The 14,702-nt window shown below is 36.6% G+C and overlaps 1 protein-coding gene across 4 annotated transcripts; it reads right to left on the bottom strand.

The window, feature by feature from the left end:
• Positions 1 to 852: 852 nt before the first annotated feature.
• On the bottom strand, positions 853 to 8,004 carry LOC103436136 (uncharacterized). 4 transcript variants are annotated; one of them, XM_070813807.1, is made up of 5 exons: positions 3,356 to 3,533; positions 3,100 to 3,279; positions 2,851 to 2,946; positions 2,680 to 2,760; positions 853 to 965 (listed from the first exon to the last, which is right to left on the bottom strand). In XM_070813807.1, the coding sequence occupies exons 1-4, from the start codon at positions 3,389 to 3,391 to the stop codon at positions 2,710 to 2,712; spliced, it is 363 nt and encodes a 120-aa protein (XP_070669908.1). In that variant the 5' UTR covers positions 3,392 to 3,533; the 3' UTR covers positions 853 to 965; positions 2,680 to 2,709. The 4 variants fall into 4 exon arrangements, 2 of the variants coding, with proteins under 2 accessions (XP_070669908.1, XP_008372782.1); XR_011576167.1 differs by lacking the exon at positions 853 to 965 and adding an exon at positions 7,674 to 8,004 and having other exon boundaries at positions 2,589 to 2,760; positions 3,035 to 3,279; positions 3,356 to 4,573; XM_008374560.4 differs by lacking the exon at positions 853 to 965 and having other exon boundaries at positions 2,589 to 2,760; positions 3,356 to 4,207.
• Between the last annotated feature and the right edge of the window lie 6,698 nt (positions 8,005 to 14,702).

The raw sequence follows: 14,702 nt of genomic DNA, 5'->3' as shown, positions 1-14,702 counted from the left end.
AGATCATGTGTTTAATAAAAATCAAGGAATAAGCGACGGAAAGGGTTTATATTCCCTTTCATCCTTATTTTTTTTTTCATGTGTTCTGATTTATGGTTTCTTCGACTGCAAGTAAACATGTTATTAGAGTAGTGATATTCATCTCTGCTTGCAAGTTTAACTCACATGAACGATAAATTCGATACCTAACTATTATTGTTGAGTCCTATGGTTTATCTCAAATTCCCTCTGATAGTTATTGTTGAATCAGCAAAAGAAAATAAAGAGAGCAATCTTTTACAAGTTGTATTGACTTTTTAATTGGAGATGAGAATTTTCTCTATTAACTTATTTATGAAAATAGGGTAATGTGTGTGTGTGTGTGTGTGTGTGTAGACTTGTGACAAAATATAAAATCATTTAATTGCTATAAGTCAAATTTCTAATAAGTATTCAAACTTTTTCATATTTTTTTTAAATCCTTAATTAATTATCAAATAATTGATGAATAATAATTTATTTTGATGTTACTGTCATCTCTAAATCATTATTTATTTGGTATAATAGGGGCAGGGAGTCCAAAACACTCAACCATAACACATTTTTTAATCGAATTTCTTACTTTTTAATGTTTTTTTTTCCAGTCACATTGATCATAACCATTTCTGTGGTTAGAAGCCCGCGTTTGGACGAAAACAATGCATGTGATGTTGTGAACAAATCTAAATTTTAACGTCTTTTAATTCCACAAGTGACATATATAATTGGGACAAAAACCAGCAAACTTGGGAGACATATAGTTTGAGCTCCAGGAGACATTCTTGATATTCCACCACCTCATTTGGCAACTTGTGAAAAGATACGAAACTGGTTTGTGGCAGTTGTGTGGTGCTGAAAAATCAAAACCCTAATTTCACAAAGATAAAAATGAACCCACCATGTCTACCCACCTCTACCTGTCCCACTTTCCCAACACAATCTGTTTCCTGCATTCAAATTAACCAAATTTATGTGGGAAAGCCCCATTTCAGATTAAGATCGCAGCAGCACTGTGGTTTTCGCAAGATCAGAGAAAGAGACTCGTATCAGAAATTTTTTTGTGGCTGACTAATATAGTCCATGCAAATTCAGCCATGTGTTGGATTTTAGTTTCTCTCACATTCATTAATCTTAAATGTTTTGTTGGTAAAGATCTAAAATGTTGGGTTCTCTATGATTTATCAATTTTTATGTGTTGGTAGGGCGCATGAGACCCTAAGTGAAAGGAAAGTTACATGCAATAACAAGATATCCTCCGGCAATTCATTAATTCATGAAGGGAGTCAAGGGGCTTAATTAGTTAAATGTATGAAGCATGTTGTAAACCCATTTGGACAAATGACAAGTGTGTTAATTTGGTATATCATCTGAATATAAGATTATAAAACCAATTTAATTACGTACTGTTGTATGCAATTGCATGTCACAAATTCATAAATTTTATATATAAAAAATTAATTTTGTAGCTGGCACTGGAATTCCTTTGGAACACAAAGCACTCATATTTAGCCACAAATATATTAATTGGGACGAATTGTGTCTTAGATGTCACTGCCACGCTTAACATTTAGCGTGACAAACAGAAATTGGTCGCGCAAAGCTTAATAGTGTCTCACAAACGTATGCGCGACGAACAGAACCCATCTTGCAAAATCGTAAAGAAAGACTTTGCGTGACGAACAAAAGCATTGGTTGCGGAAAATAAAGCGCGACGGTTCCTCATTCGTCACACCAAATTTTTAGGAACAAATATGTTCGTCTCACAAAATGCCAAGACACAAACCTAGGACGACTAATATTCGTCTCTAAAAACTTTGTGCAATGACATATTGTTCTTGCGCGACAAAAGTGAGTTATTGCAAAAAAGTATGCACGACGAAGCTATTCGTCATGCAAAAAAAAAAAAATTTAAATTAGATTTTTTGTTCTAGTTTTAATTTTGAAATAAAATAATAAAATTAAATTGAAATAAAAAAATGTAATGAAGAGAAAAATAATTATTTAAAATAAAAATAAAATGTATGTCCAAGGAAAAAGTTTTAAAAGTAATGGACTAAACAACTAAGAAAAAAAGGTGGAATAATTTACGGGGTCGTCGTTCGCATGCGGCTGAAAAGATTGGGGCAAGAAGGGCTCGGGGTTGAGGACAGGCTCAAGGGTCGAAGGGGCAGAGTTTTGGGCATGCTCGGCTTGGAGGGGATCGGACGTTGACGGGGGACGAATATCCAGGAAAGAAATGCTGGACTGAATGAGGGCCTATACAATCAGTGACATATGGCTCTTATATGAGGCGAGCTCAGTCCTAAGGTCGGCCACCTCTACTGTCAAAGATGTCACCTCACCCTCGACTGCGAGGATGAAGAGGCTCTAGGTTCCTGCCACCGGGCATTCCCCATCCCCCCTACAATACGTCCCCGACCTCCACCCGAGAGTCTGATCCAAGGTGTCTGTAAGGATCTGAAACCCCGCATCCTCGGGGGGATCCACAGACTCGAACGAAGTCTCGGGAAGAAGCTGGGAGACGGACTCCTAAAGAACCAATTGCCTTTTCTCTATCATATTCACATGTGTAATATAACATGAAATATTAATAATAACATTCAAACAATAACCATTATACTTGATTGCGTAAGATGGTAGTTACAATTGAAGAATGCTTACATGAAGGGACTCAGCCAACTCATCCTCGGGTCAAACATAAACGTCTGCAAAGACGTCGATCTTTGGAAATTTTGAAACCCCCTGAATAGAACAAGATAAGAAAAATGTTAGTACGAAAAAAAAAATATTATTGACATATTAAAAATTGAATATGAAAAGCTTTATTATTACCTGCTGCCGCATCTCCATCCTATATGAGAAAGGTCTCGAACTCGAATGGTGGAGAAGAGTCTTCTTCTCCCGATTGATCTTGTTGGCTTTCACATTCTTTTGTTATACAAAAAATAAACGTATTAGTTCTAATTTAAATGAAATATTAAAAAATCAATAAACATTAGTAAGAAACGTAAAATACTTTTAGACTTAATATAAAAAACGTGCCACATAGCCGGGCTCCTAAAAATGACTGCAGAGCCACACCCAATTTTCTTCCCAATCCTCAAACTCCTTCGAGTAACCCTTCTTAACAGCGACATGCAAATCATCAAATGTCTGAAAATATTGGTGCAGGTCGCTCTTCCACTGCTTGTACCGTTCAACGAAGAGCATGTTGACGTACGCCAACATATTGTCGTTGATGTCGTCAAAATTGTAGTTCATCTACAATGTAACAAATTAATTACATACATTAAGGCATGATACTTACCGACTAATAAGCGTGCACCTTCAACCTCACCTCTTCTGGCATCGCCTTCCAAGACTTCCATCGCATAGGGCAATAGGTTCGAACGTCGTGAGCCAATCCAATCGTGATACGTTTGTTCGTCACCTGGGTGACCTTCACCGTCTTCAAGTAGCGACAAGGTCCCCGGGTATTTTTCTTCGTTGAAAAAAAAGAACAGTCAAACACTACAAATTATATTGAAATTTCGGGAAAACCTCCCCTAAAGTTAGAACATTTCCCAAACCCTGTACATTGTAATTAATAATATATGATGTCCAACAACAATCACAACAGTTGAATGCTTCAGTAGTGGATGCCAAGTGAAATATTACATAGTAGAACCTGGGAATTTAAGTAGCAAATTCAAATGCCATATGAATTGCTTCAATACTTGAAGACTAACGGCCTAACGCCTACCATGATCATTCAGATGAAAATCCTTTATATAAAGGACATGTAGAGAAAACTAAATTATCAGCTTTACACATTTTCCTTCTACTTACCCAACTAACAAACTAAAGATCAAACTTAAAGCAACTCCAGCTCAAATTTTGAACAAAATTAAACTAGTAAAACTCGTAATTAAGCAGAAAAACAAAAGATCGAGCAGCAAAAACGAAATTTCGAAGACTAAGTAGAACAAAAAATCAGTGAGCTTTTTCCAGTCCAGAGATTGATTAGAGCATAATTTAATTAACCAAAATATTTAATCTTAACTAGCAGCAAAAATCAAACCAAAAAATTGAACAAGTAATCGAATTAGATAAATGCACGGTAGCCACTGACCTCAGGACTAAAGAAAATTGAATAAACATTTAAAGACACGTTGTTCCCTACAAAGAACTAATAACCACCCTCCCAGCATCATTAGGCAATCCAATATCACATAGAACAGTCTATATGGAGAAATCACCAAGGCACTATAGAAAAAAAAAACGGTTATCAGCGTGCGGGGCGTTGTTTAACTTTTCCTTGTTGTGACTCCGAGCCATCAATAGTGGATGCCAATGTCGTGTCGGGTGTGCGGGGGAGGTGGTGACCATGCTTGGCGCTAATAGGTAGCGCTACTGATGACGCCAACACCTGGGAGACCCAGGGACCAACCAGATCAATCAAATTAACCAGCCTGAGGTCCATTTCTGCTGGAGCAGTGGTGGATAAAGTAGGAGGCGGGGGTATCGAACGGGGTGCAGTCGTCACCGTCTTACGACTTCTAATAAGCTGTGACATCTACACAATTAGAAGAAAAAAAATCAATGCATATATATGTTGTGATATGGAGCAAAATAGAACAGAAATTCAATCCAATTCACAAATAATATGGTATCAGGGCTGCTCAAAATACCAATACACAGAAGGTTTTTTCTTTCAAAATACCAACACCCCTTTCTTTCAAAATACCAATGCACAAGTTTTCCTAGAGAGAAACATATACTCATGGGAAATTGTCTAAACCCAATCAATCGTGTCATAAAAGAATTTTTCAAAGGCCATAAATGTAACTAATAACTCTAGACACACAACCTAAACATACATTGGATTAACATTAAATGCTAAATAACCGGGTAACCCAATACATGAAAATCAATGTAAAACACTCTTGGCTACTGCAATAAAGGCCATATAACATCAGCCTATTATTGACTAAACTTGACTAAACCAAAATATTCAAGATTGAGAGTAATTCTAACATTATTAGACATAATTGAAACATTGAACTCACGATTTCATCTTTATATCGAACATCCAATTGAATAAATAAAATGAAAATAACCAACAAGATAAACAGGTTGTGTAGGGGGAGCCCCAGCGAAAAGTTTATGAGGCAGCTTACAATTCAAAATACTAAACATTAAGCAACTGTAAACTCATAAGTAGCAAGATATAAAGTTAGTTATAAGTTACATCAACTGTTTATGATACACAATCTCTGAATAAGAAGATTTCAATTCTTAGACACCATATAAATTTTGAAACTTTTCAGGAATACTGTTGATTCACATGAAGTTCGTATAGATCCCCAGACGAGTAGAGTACACCGACCATATATAAAATAACTCAAGTTCCGAAAAGAAATAGTATCTAAAAAGAACTAACAACAATCACAACAAGTTATTGTTAGGATTCAAAAAGGAGTTCTAAATAATACCGAAGCAAGTATAAGAGAAAAACAGGGTAATTAAATTGCTTCAAGAGGAAACTGGTGTTTTGGACCCTTTGTGACGAGGACGATGCAAATGGGAATAGTGCAAACAGTGCTTCAAGAGGAAATTGGTGGCAGGGTATGATATATATGTGGGCTTATTACTTAATAAAGAATATTATTAGTGTTTATTCTGCATAATTAATATGTACGTTAACGTTGATGTCTCATTTCTGCAGGTTCACTTTATTACTAATTGTTTGCTCTACGTATTATGTGAACTCACCACCTTTTTTTGGACAAAAAGGAACATTCATTAAGTAAAAAAGGTTACAGGCCAATCCAAACGGAAAGGAAAAATAACCCAAAGCAAATTCGGGGGAATCAAATACATAAAGCCCAGCCTAAAAAGGAAGCTAACGAAAATTAAAACCCTAATCCCTAACTTCCAAAAGCAGACCGCCGCCGTTGCTGATATTACGAACGTCTTGCCAGTAGCCACTAGAGCAGCAATACTAGAGAAAGCAACCGAGAGGTCAATTCGACCAAGACATTGTAACAGAAAACTTACAAACCCGAAACTAACAGTACACCACAACCAAAAGTCGACACTGGAGACGCCAAACCGAGAAATGGTTACCATATCTGATACACCATCACAAATCCCTGCAAATATAAACAAACATAGGAACACATGGATAGAAGGTGAGGCTAAGGGGTATGTAAAATACCCTTACTTTGGTCGGAACCGCATAACACTTGGCCTCGAGGGGATGCCGGCATGCCGGTTGGGGGGAGGGAAGTGAGCAAGGGAGATGGATCTGGCAACCATTTTCGATTTGGCGCACACATGTCGGAGCCCAGGAAGGGGTGCGGGTGGGTTATGAGGCGATGAGGTAGAGAGGAAAGGTGGGGGGGAAGAAGTAGTTCTGGGTTTGTAAAGGGACGGCCGGAAAAGAGGGAGGGTGGAGAAAGAGCGAAGGTCGCCCAAGAAAGGGCATGAAGCCTGGAACTGAGACAAGCTCAGGGAAGAATTGAGACAAGCTCAGAGAAGGAAGAAGACCAAGCTCCCAAAACCGAAACAGAACTGAAAGGAAAACTGAAAAAAAAAAAAAAAAAAAGGCAAGAGGGAAGAAGAAAGGGAGAGAAGAAGGAGAAGAGAGAATGAAGTTATATATGTATGGAAAATCAAATAAAGATGGTGGTGTTATATATAGTACATATATAGCATGCCAAATAGAGCTAGCAGAGTAGCCAGAACTGATCCAGAAACTTAGCTTGTTGGGTTCTTTTTATCCCACCTAGTCAAGTTGGCCAAGTTTAATTATATATGGATATGAGCTTATTAATCTCAGCTTTGAAGTACTTTGTTTTGTAAGAACTTTCCATGTACTAATTTACTAGCACATTGTGCTTTTTTGAATTTCAATCCTTATCTAAGTAGTTTTACCGATCAAATCAATATATAATGAAGCCATAGCAACTTTTTCTATGATATTCTAGATGCCAATTTGCTTGGCTTCTTCCCTAAAATTTCTAAAAGTAGGAATCCCTGCAAATTAAGGACATTGAATGCATATAGAACTAGCAATAGTATATTAGCATCGTCCTCGTCACAAACTGGTGGAAACAGAATACCCGAAGACAGACATTTCTGGGGTTTCTCCTTATAGAACTAGCAATAGGACATTGAATGCATATACAACTAGCAACAGTATATTAAACTAGTGTGATAAAATGAAAGCAGACCCCAGTAGCTCCAATTGTTAAAATTGAAATAGCAGGCAAATTTAGAACAGAAAACCCGAGAAAACCATCATTAAAACAAGCATATGAAGCAAAAACAAACACCAACAACAGAAAATGACACTGAAATGATTGAAATGAAGCTCAATTAATGCAAATCTAATCTTCCTCTTCTTTTTTTTGAACCATCTGATGAACATATTCATCTAAAAAAACTTGAACACAAAGACAGATATAAATCGGTTAACAAATAGAGAGAATTCAAGCCAATGTGCCATAACCCTAATCTAGGTCGATTTTGTTATGGTATCTCAATCTTTATTGCACAGAACCCTAATCTAGGTCAATAATCATTCCCATGCTGTGCATATACAAAATTAAAGCAGATTAGAACCCTAATTATAATCAAAGCATGAAATAATCCTAAAATTGTGCATATACCTCAGAGATACGGCTGTCGGAGGAGGAAGAGAGATGGCTGTCGGAAGAGGAAGAAAGAGTCCAAGGTGGCGAGCGGCGGAGAGGGTGAAAGAGATTTAGTGAGAGAGAGGGTTGTCAGAGGGAGAGAGGATTTACAGAGGGTTGTTAGAGGAAGAGCTGAGGGGAAAGTGTTTGCGATTTCAGTTAAATCCTGAGATTCTTGTGCGACGTAATAGAAATATATTCATCGCGCACAAAATGTCAAATTTTCAGCTCCTTGCGCGACGAAAAGGAATTTAATCGTCGCACAATTTGCATGACGAATATCTACATGTTCGTCGCACAATGAGTTGAAAATATAATTTACCCGGGTCAAATTTTTTTAAATTTATATTTATTCAGATAAAAACAATTTATTTATAACATAAGATAAATAAATTACAAAAAAAATATCATTTAATATGTTTTACAGAGCAAGTCACAAATAAGTTGCATTATTCATCATTCGAACTATAATAACTTTTACTATCGTCGTTATCATCACTTTCCGTCTCCCAAACCTCCTCCTCGATAGGTATGTTATCATCATCGTTCGGGCCCACTACACCATCATATCGTGGAAGATTACCGAGGTCAATTGTAATTGACTGAATCGGTATTTCGATTGAAGCCACTCTTTGTATCTGAAACGGTTCTTGGATAAGATTTGTATTTCGAAATGTTTCCGCATCATTTTCCATTGAAGATTCTAAACGTTGGTTAGTGACGTTGTCGACGTCGTCGTCAATAGGGTCTTGTTCTGGTATAGCATACACATTCCTCTGATCCATCTTTTGAACAACTTTCCAACCTCTATTGGCTTTAGGGTCATCTAGATACACAATCTGTTTTGCCATGTTTGCCACAATGTAAGGGTCATCATTGTACCAAGTTCTGTTAGTGTTCACAAATAGTAAGCCATGGTCGATTTTAACACTTCCATGCCTATTTGGGTTTGTATCAAACCATCGACACTTATACATGATCATTTGACATCGGTCTTTGTTAAGCAATTGCACAACACTTGTTAGTTTGCCATAGAAATCAATATCCGTGCTTTCTCCTTCACTTGGGACATGGACACAGCTGTTTTGCGTACACAACTTGTCATCTCGTGCAGCCCTCAAAAACTTGATGCCATTAACATGGCAACCTGAGAACAATTTAGCACGAATCGGTCCGAACACCAAGGTATATAACTCTTCACTGTAAGTGGGGGAATTTGATGCTTTCAATTTATTCACCTAACATTATACAAAAACATACACATGTTAGTTTGAGAAAATTAAATACTACAATATATATGTCAAACACAAAACACTTATAACTTACATATTTGAGAAACCACTATGGAAACAATTCACGGTGTTTCCTGGCATACAAATGTGATGGATGTTCTTGCTTCATCATCTATTCATGCTCATCTAGGTATACCATTGTCTTGTCACAATTGTTCAGTACGAACCAGTGCGTTACCTCCATGTCATTTTTGGAAAACGACTTGCCTAGTATAGGATCTGCAAAGGGTCATGCGCATTGGGCAAAAACATAAAGTTTCTCATTTCTCACACCCTGGTCATTATTGTGCTGAGGACGATTGATAGTCTTCTCCACATCTTTTAAATACATTTCAAAAAATGTAAGCGACTCATATTGAACCCAAGCCTCTATAATTGATCTTTCAGGCTTTGCCCTGTTGCGTACATTTTTTTTCAACTCCCCGAGAAGCCTGCCAAAATAAAATGATACAATACAAATTAGTAAACATGAGTTAATGATGAATAAACAAATGATGAGGATTATATAACTTTCTATTGAATACATCCAGCAATAGTTGACAAGACCAGCAAGCAATGCCTATTTCAGCAAGTGAACCATCACGCGGATCAAACTTGTGAAGAAAGCTGGAAGGAATATCATCTCAAACTTGCATAGGGCTTGGACAATGTCATGGCGCAACTGATTAACGTCCGTCTTTCGCAACATTCTTGCCGTCAGTTGGGAAAAAAATCTAGACAACAGCATGATTGGCTTCACAACATCTTCTGGCAATAGGTGTCGAATACCCACAGGAAGTAGGCATTGCATAACCACATGGCAGTCATGGCTCTTTAGTCCAGCAAATTTACCCCCGTCAACATTCACGCAACGCGCGATATTAGAAGCATACCTATCTGGAAACTTTACAGACGATACAAACTTTAAAAACTCTTTTTTGTCATTCAATTTCATGGAAAAAAACGCAAGATCCCTTCTGCCTTTATCACTGTCTCTATTCATCCATAAACCCTTCCGTACGCCCATTCTTTCCAAATCAAGACGAGCTTTGATCGTGTCCTTTGTCTTGCCCTCGATCTCTAGAATGGTGCCCACCAATGTGTCAAAATACATTTTTCTCAACATGCATAATGCTGAGGTTGTGTCTCAATTTTAGTTTCAACCAATACGGGAGCTTAAAAAATATAGACTTGTACGTTCAGTTCATATGTGTAGAAGGTCTGGTCCTACTCACTGTTTTCTCGAATAGAGCAAAATCCAAACGGTTAAGCTGTTCCAAAATCTGATCACCAGACCATTATATAGGTCTGAGGCAATATAACCCCTAATGCTCCACCCAGAAACCATTGCATATGTAGGAAAATCATTCACATTCCACATAATTGCTGTTTGCAAAGTGAACATCTTCCTAGTACACTTATCGTACATGCACACATCGTTTGTCCATAAATCCTTGAACTCATCAACCAACTGCCTTAAGTAAACATCGATTAGCTTACCAAGATCCTCAGTTATCAAAAGAGTCATCATTATATATTCTTTTTCATGCATTTCCAAGGCGGCAAATTATATGAAAATCAACCAAGTGTTGTGGTGTAGGTTTAGAACCCCGAATGGATTGAATCCATCAATGGAAAATCCCAATCTAACATTTCGAAGATCAGCAGCAAACTTGGGGAACGTTCGATCAAACTCTTTCCATGTCTCCCCATTTGCAGGATGCCTCATCACATCGTCTTCTACAAGTTTTTCCTTATGACATCTCATGTTAGTGGCAGTATGTGTCGACATATACAATCGTTGCAACCTAGGTTTCAAGGGCAGATAACGCATGACTTTTTGTGGGATCTTAGTCCTTCTATTCTCAGATGTCATTTTGAACCTCGACTCATTGCATACAAGACATTTATCCAATGTTTTATTCTCTTTAAAGAATAAAATACAATTGTTTTTTCAAGCATGAATTTTTTCATAACCCAATCTGAGACCATTCAACACCTTTTGCGCATGTCTATGGTCTTCCGGCAAACAATTGTCCTTTGGAAGCATTCTTTTGAAAACCCCCAAAAAGTAGTTGAAACACTAGTTCGACATACGATACTTTATTTTTACGTGCATTAGTTTCACAATGGCCGTGAGAACCGAGAAGCTCTCGCACCCCGGGTATAACTCTTGGTTGGCAATTTTAATAATTTTCCATATTGTTCGAACTTTGCATTGTCCATTGCTATAGGCACGTCATTTTTCCCTTCCTGATTGGTGTTTGTTGATGCTAATGGAAAAGCATCATTTATAATATCCATGACTTGTTCATTAGGATCCACAATAGGTTCAACATTGCCCACTTTTGTGGTGTTTGAAGACGAAGCATTGTCTAATTGTTCCTCATGATGGTTCCAAGTAATATAGGTCTCCACCATTATATTCCTTACTAAATGAAATTGAACATTTTCAATTGTCCCTTAACGTGTTGTTACACCTTCTACATGGACACCGAATTCTAGTTGCATTTGGGCTGTGTGTACGTGCAAATTCAATAAAATCCTCAATTCCATCCAAGTATTCGTCAACGTATCTATTCGGGTTTTGTATCCACATTTTGTCCATAATTCCTACAACTACAATAATAGTACAACAATCACAACAACTTCATACAAATGATATTGTCACCTTATGCATCAGGTAAGGGCCCTATCCCATTCGGGAATGCAATGTTAAGTCACGTAATTTATGGTTACATCAAATTAGATTTTGATGTGGAGGAATTTCGGTAGCATCTCGGTAAATTCTTCAGATGGAAAACATAGATATGAAATACCTATGTGCCACCCAAAGAACATATAGAGATGGCACCGAAATCCCGACAACCGAAACCTAATCCTTCAACCATAAACTACGCGCCATAACTATGCATTTCCAAAGTGTCCAAATAATGGGACAATTCAAGAATCAATTGGACCGCAGTCATGTTTTCGCATCCATGCACGAAATCCAACTAATCCTCGAACGGGAAACTAAATTTTACTCAAAAAAAAAAAGTACGAAGTTAATTATAATTAACTTTGTAATCACAACACATATTTGTACGTCACGTACAAATTTAACAACATAATATTAATATAATTTCACAACACAATATAAACATAACAAAATAATTTAATTAATTTTATATTTTTTAAAAATAAAACAAAGAAAATACCTTCTAAATCGTTCTCCACCAATCTCTAATCACACACTATCCCTATAGATAACAAATTTCATGGCTTTAGTATGAATTTACATTAATAATTTTACCCTAACAAAAAAAAAAAGGCTTACCAGACACACCGAGATAGCTTGATCAACCTGGATGGAGTATTAGATGATGAAATTGAGAGAAAATGGAAGTGACAGATGTCGGATTGAAGAAAAACGAAGGGGAGGAGTGCAGAGGCTAAATCTGCAATTTTATTGCAGTTCTGCCTTTGCAGCTGAATCCAGATTATAAAGTTAACTTTTGGACGAATGATTTTGCGCGACAAATACAGTGTTCGTTGTGCAAATACACTTTGCGTGACTAATATATCATTTGTCGCTCAAGTCTACATTTTTTTTTGTTTACTTTATAATTTATTAATGTTAACAAGTTGCATGACGAATACTATTTTGGTCGCGCAAAATGCATATTTTTTTTTTCCGTTTTCTTTTTATCTAATGTAAATTTTTATTTTAAACTAAATAAAAAACTCAAACCTAATTAAACATTACCAAATTAATTAACAAAACTAATTTATTATCTCAAATACATATTATAATTAATGTAAACATTAATAGTCATCCATATAACATAAATTTATTAATTAAAATCAAATATAAAGTCCTAAAAATCTTATTTCATAAAAAAAAATACAATTCAACTTCAATCATCCTCCTCTGGGGTAGCAGTACCTCATTCCGTATCCCGCAACACATCAAACTTCCACTGCCAGAAATGCTTCTTGAAAAGGTCATCCAGATACTTCCGCTGCATCTCATCGGTTTCATCAACATCCCAATGAACCTACATTAATGCCAATAACAATAAATTCGTAATTTAAAAATACTACTTTTTAACAAAAGTAATTATACATTATTTAATACAAACTTACCCATAATTCCCTTAGCATGAACTTCTTCAACTCCTCAGGCATCTTTTTCCAAGACTTAAACTCGGCAAAACATTCCCTCCGCACCAAACACCCAATATCAAACCTAAGTTTGGCATACGCATCAACCCTACTTTTGTCTTCAAAGTAGGGCACTTGCTTGTGTCAGTACCTCTCTACTCGCAATACAACTTTCCTTTTGTGAGAGCCTTCTCCAGAATCGGCCATTACCTAATCTTTGAAAATTATGAATCTGAAATTGTGTTTATATAGCACTCGGAATACTTTGCGCAATGAACCACTTCGTCGCGCAAATTGGTTTATTCGTCGCGCAAAACGCGTCATAAATGCGCACTAAATGGGAGCGTTTGAAGGCATCTAACCATTTCAGTGAAAGTTTACGTGACAAATATGTGGAAATTTTCGTCGCGCAAACATTTGGCGGCAAAATTTTTTTTCCCGCGTTTTCTTGCCCGACGGCAATAAGTATTTGTCACATAAATTTATTTATTTATTTTCCTTTCCTGCCATTTTTGCACAACGAGTATGTTTATTTGTCGTGCAAGCTGTTTTTTCTACTAGTGTCTAGAGGGGTTAGTTATGATATTAGCTAGGTTATAGGGGTTTATGTAGTACATTTTACCCAGGCTTGGTTAACTTGTCATTGGACCATGATGAGTGGCACTTTCATTGACTTAAAACTTTTTATTTGTTAAGATTTAGGTATAAGTTATTAATCCGAATGCACTTTTTCATTTGTGTGTCCGGATCATTTTTTGATAATTTTATTGTGGATAATAATGTACCGAGACGTTCTTTTCAATTTACGTTGTAATAGTAAGCAAAATGATTTGAAGTGCACGAAAAGGGATTATTTACAAGAACTGAACTGGAAATGGTAAAACTGATTGATATGGATGGCAAAATAGATCAATCAACTTAATAATCAATTAAGGGGAACCTTTAACTATGGTGTTTAGAAAAAGATGATGTGAAACATTATGGCGTCTTTCTTTGATCACAACACTCTCATGTGAGCTTTGTCTCCTTGATTATATAGCACAATGTTAGGTTAGTTACCAATCCCTATCTACCAAAATAAGGTTATATGCCTCTAAACGCAATTAGTTTGGGATTTTGGAGATTAAGGAAATGAAAAGGAATTTGCACCGTCCAAATTATTTGCATGCCGTATTTACGATAGCTAGATAGCTATAATCGATCCAACGTTAATGTATTAAGATCGTAATTAGGGTACGTACGTCTAATTAATGATGCAATTGATTAACTGAAGTATGATTAAGGGCTGGTTTGGTATTGCTGTGCTTTGAAAAAAAACTGTTGTGAGAATAAGCGGCTGTGAAATAAAGCAGCAGAGCGTTTGGTAAACTTTTTTGTAAAAGTGCTTTTGGAAAAAAAAGCAGTCTGATAGTGGGTCTTTTCATTAAAGGAGCACTGTAGCTCCATGTGCTTTGAAAAAAAGCCAGTTTTCCAAAGCTGCAAATAGCAGCTTCAGCTTTTTCCTTTGATTTCAGCTTATTCTCACAGCAGCTTCCAAAATAAGCCCTTTTTTTTTTTCAGTTTACCAAACACCTAAAACTCTCACAGC

The sequence above is a fragment of the Malus domestica genome, chromosome 15, assembly GCF_042453785.1.
Source record: "Malus domestica chromosome 15, GDT2T_hap1".
Lineage (NCBI taxonomy): Eukaryota > Viridiplantae > Streptophyta > Magnoliopsida > Rosales > Rosaceae > Malus > Malus domestica.
The sequence above is the reverse complement of the archived record's forward strand: the minus strand, read 5'-3'. Positions and strand labels throughout refer to the sequence as shown.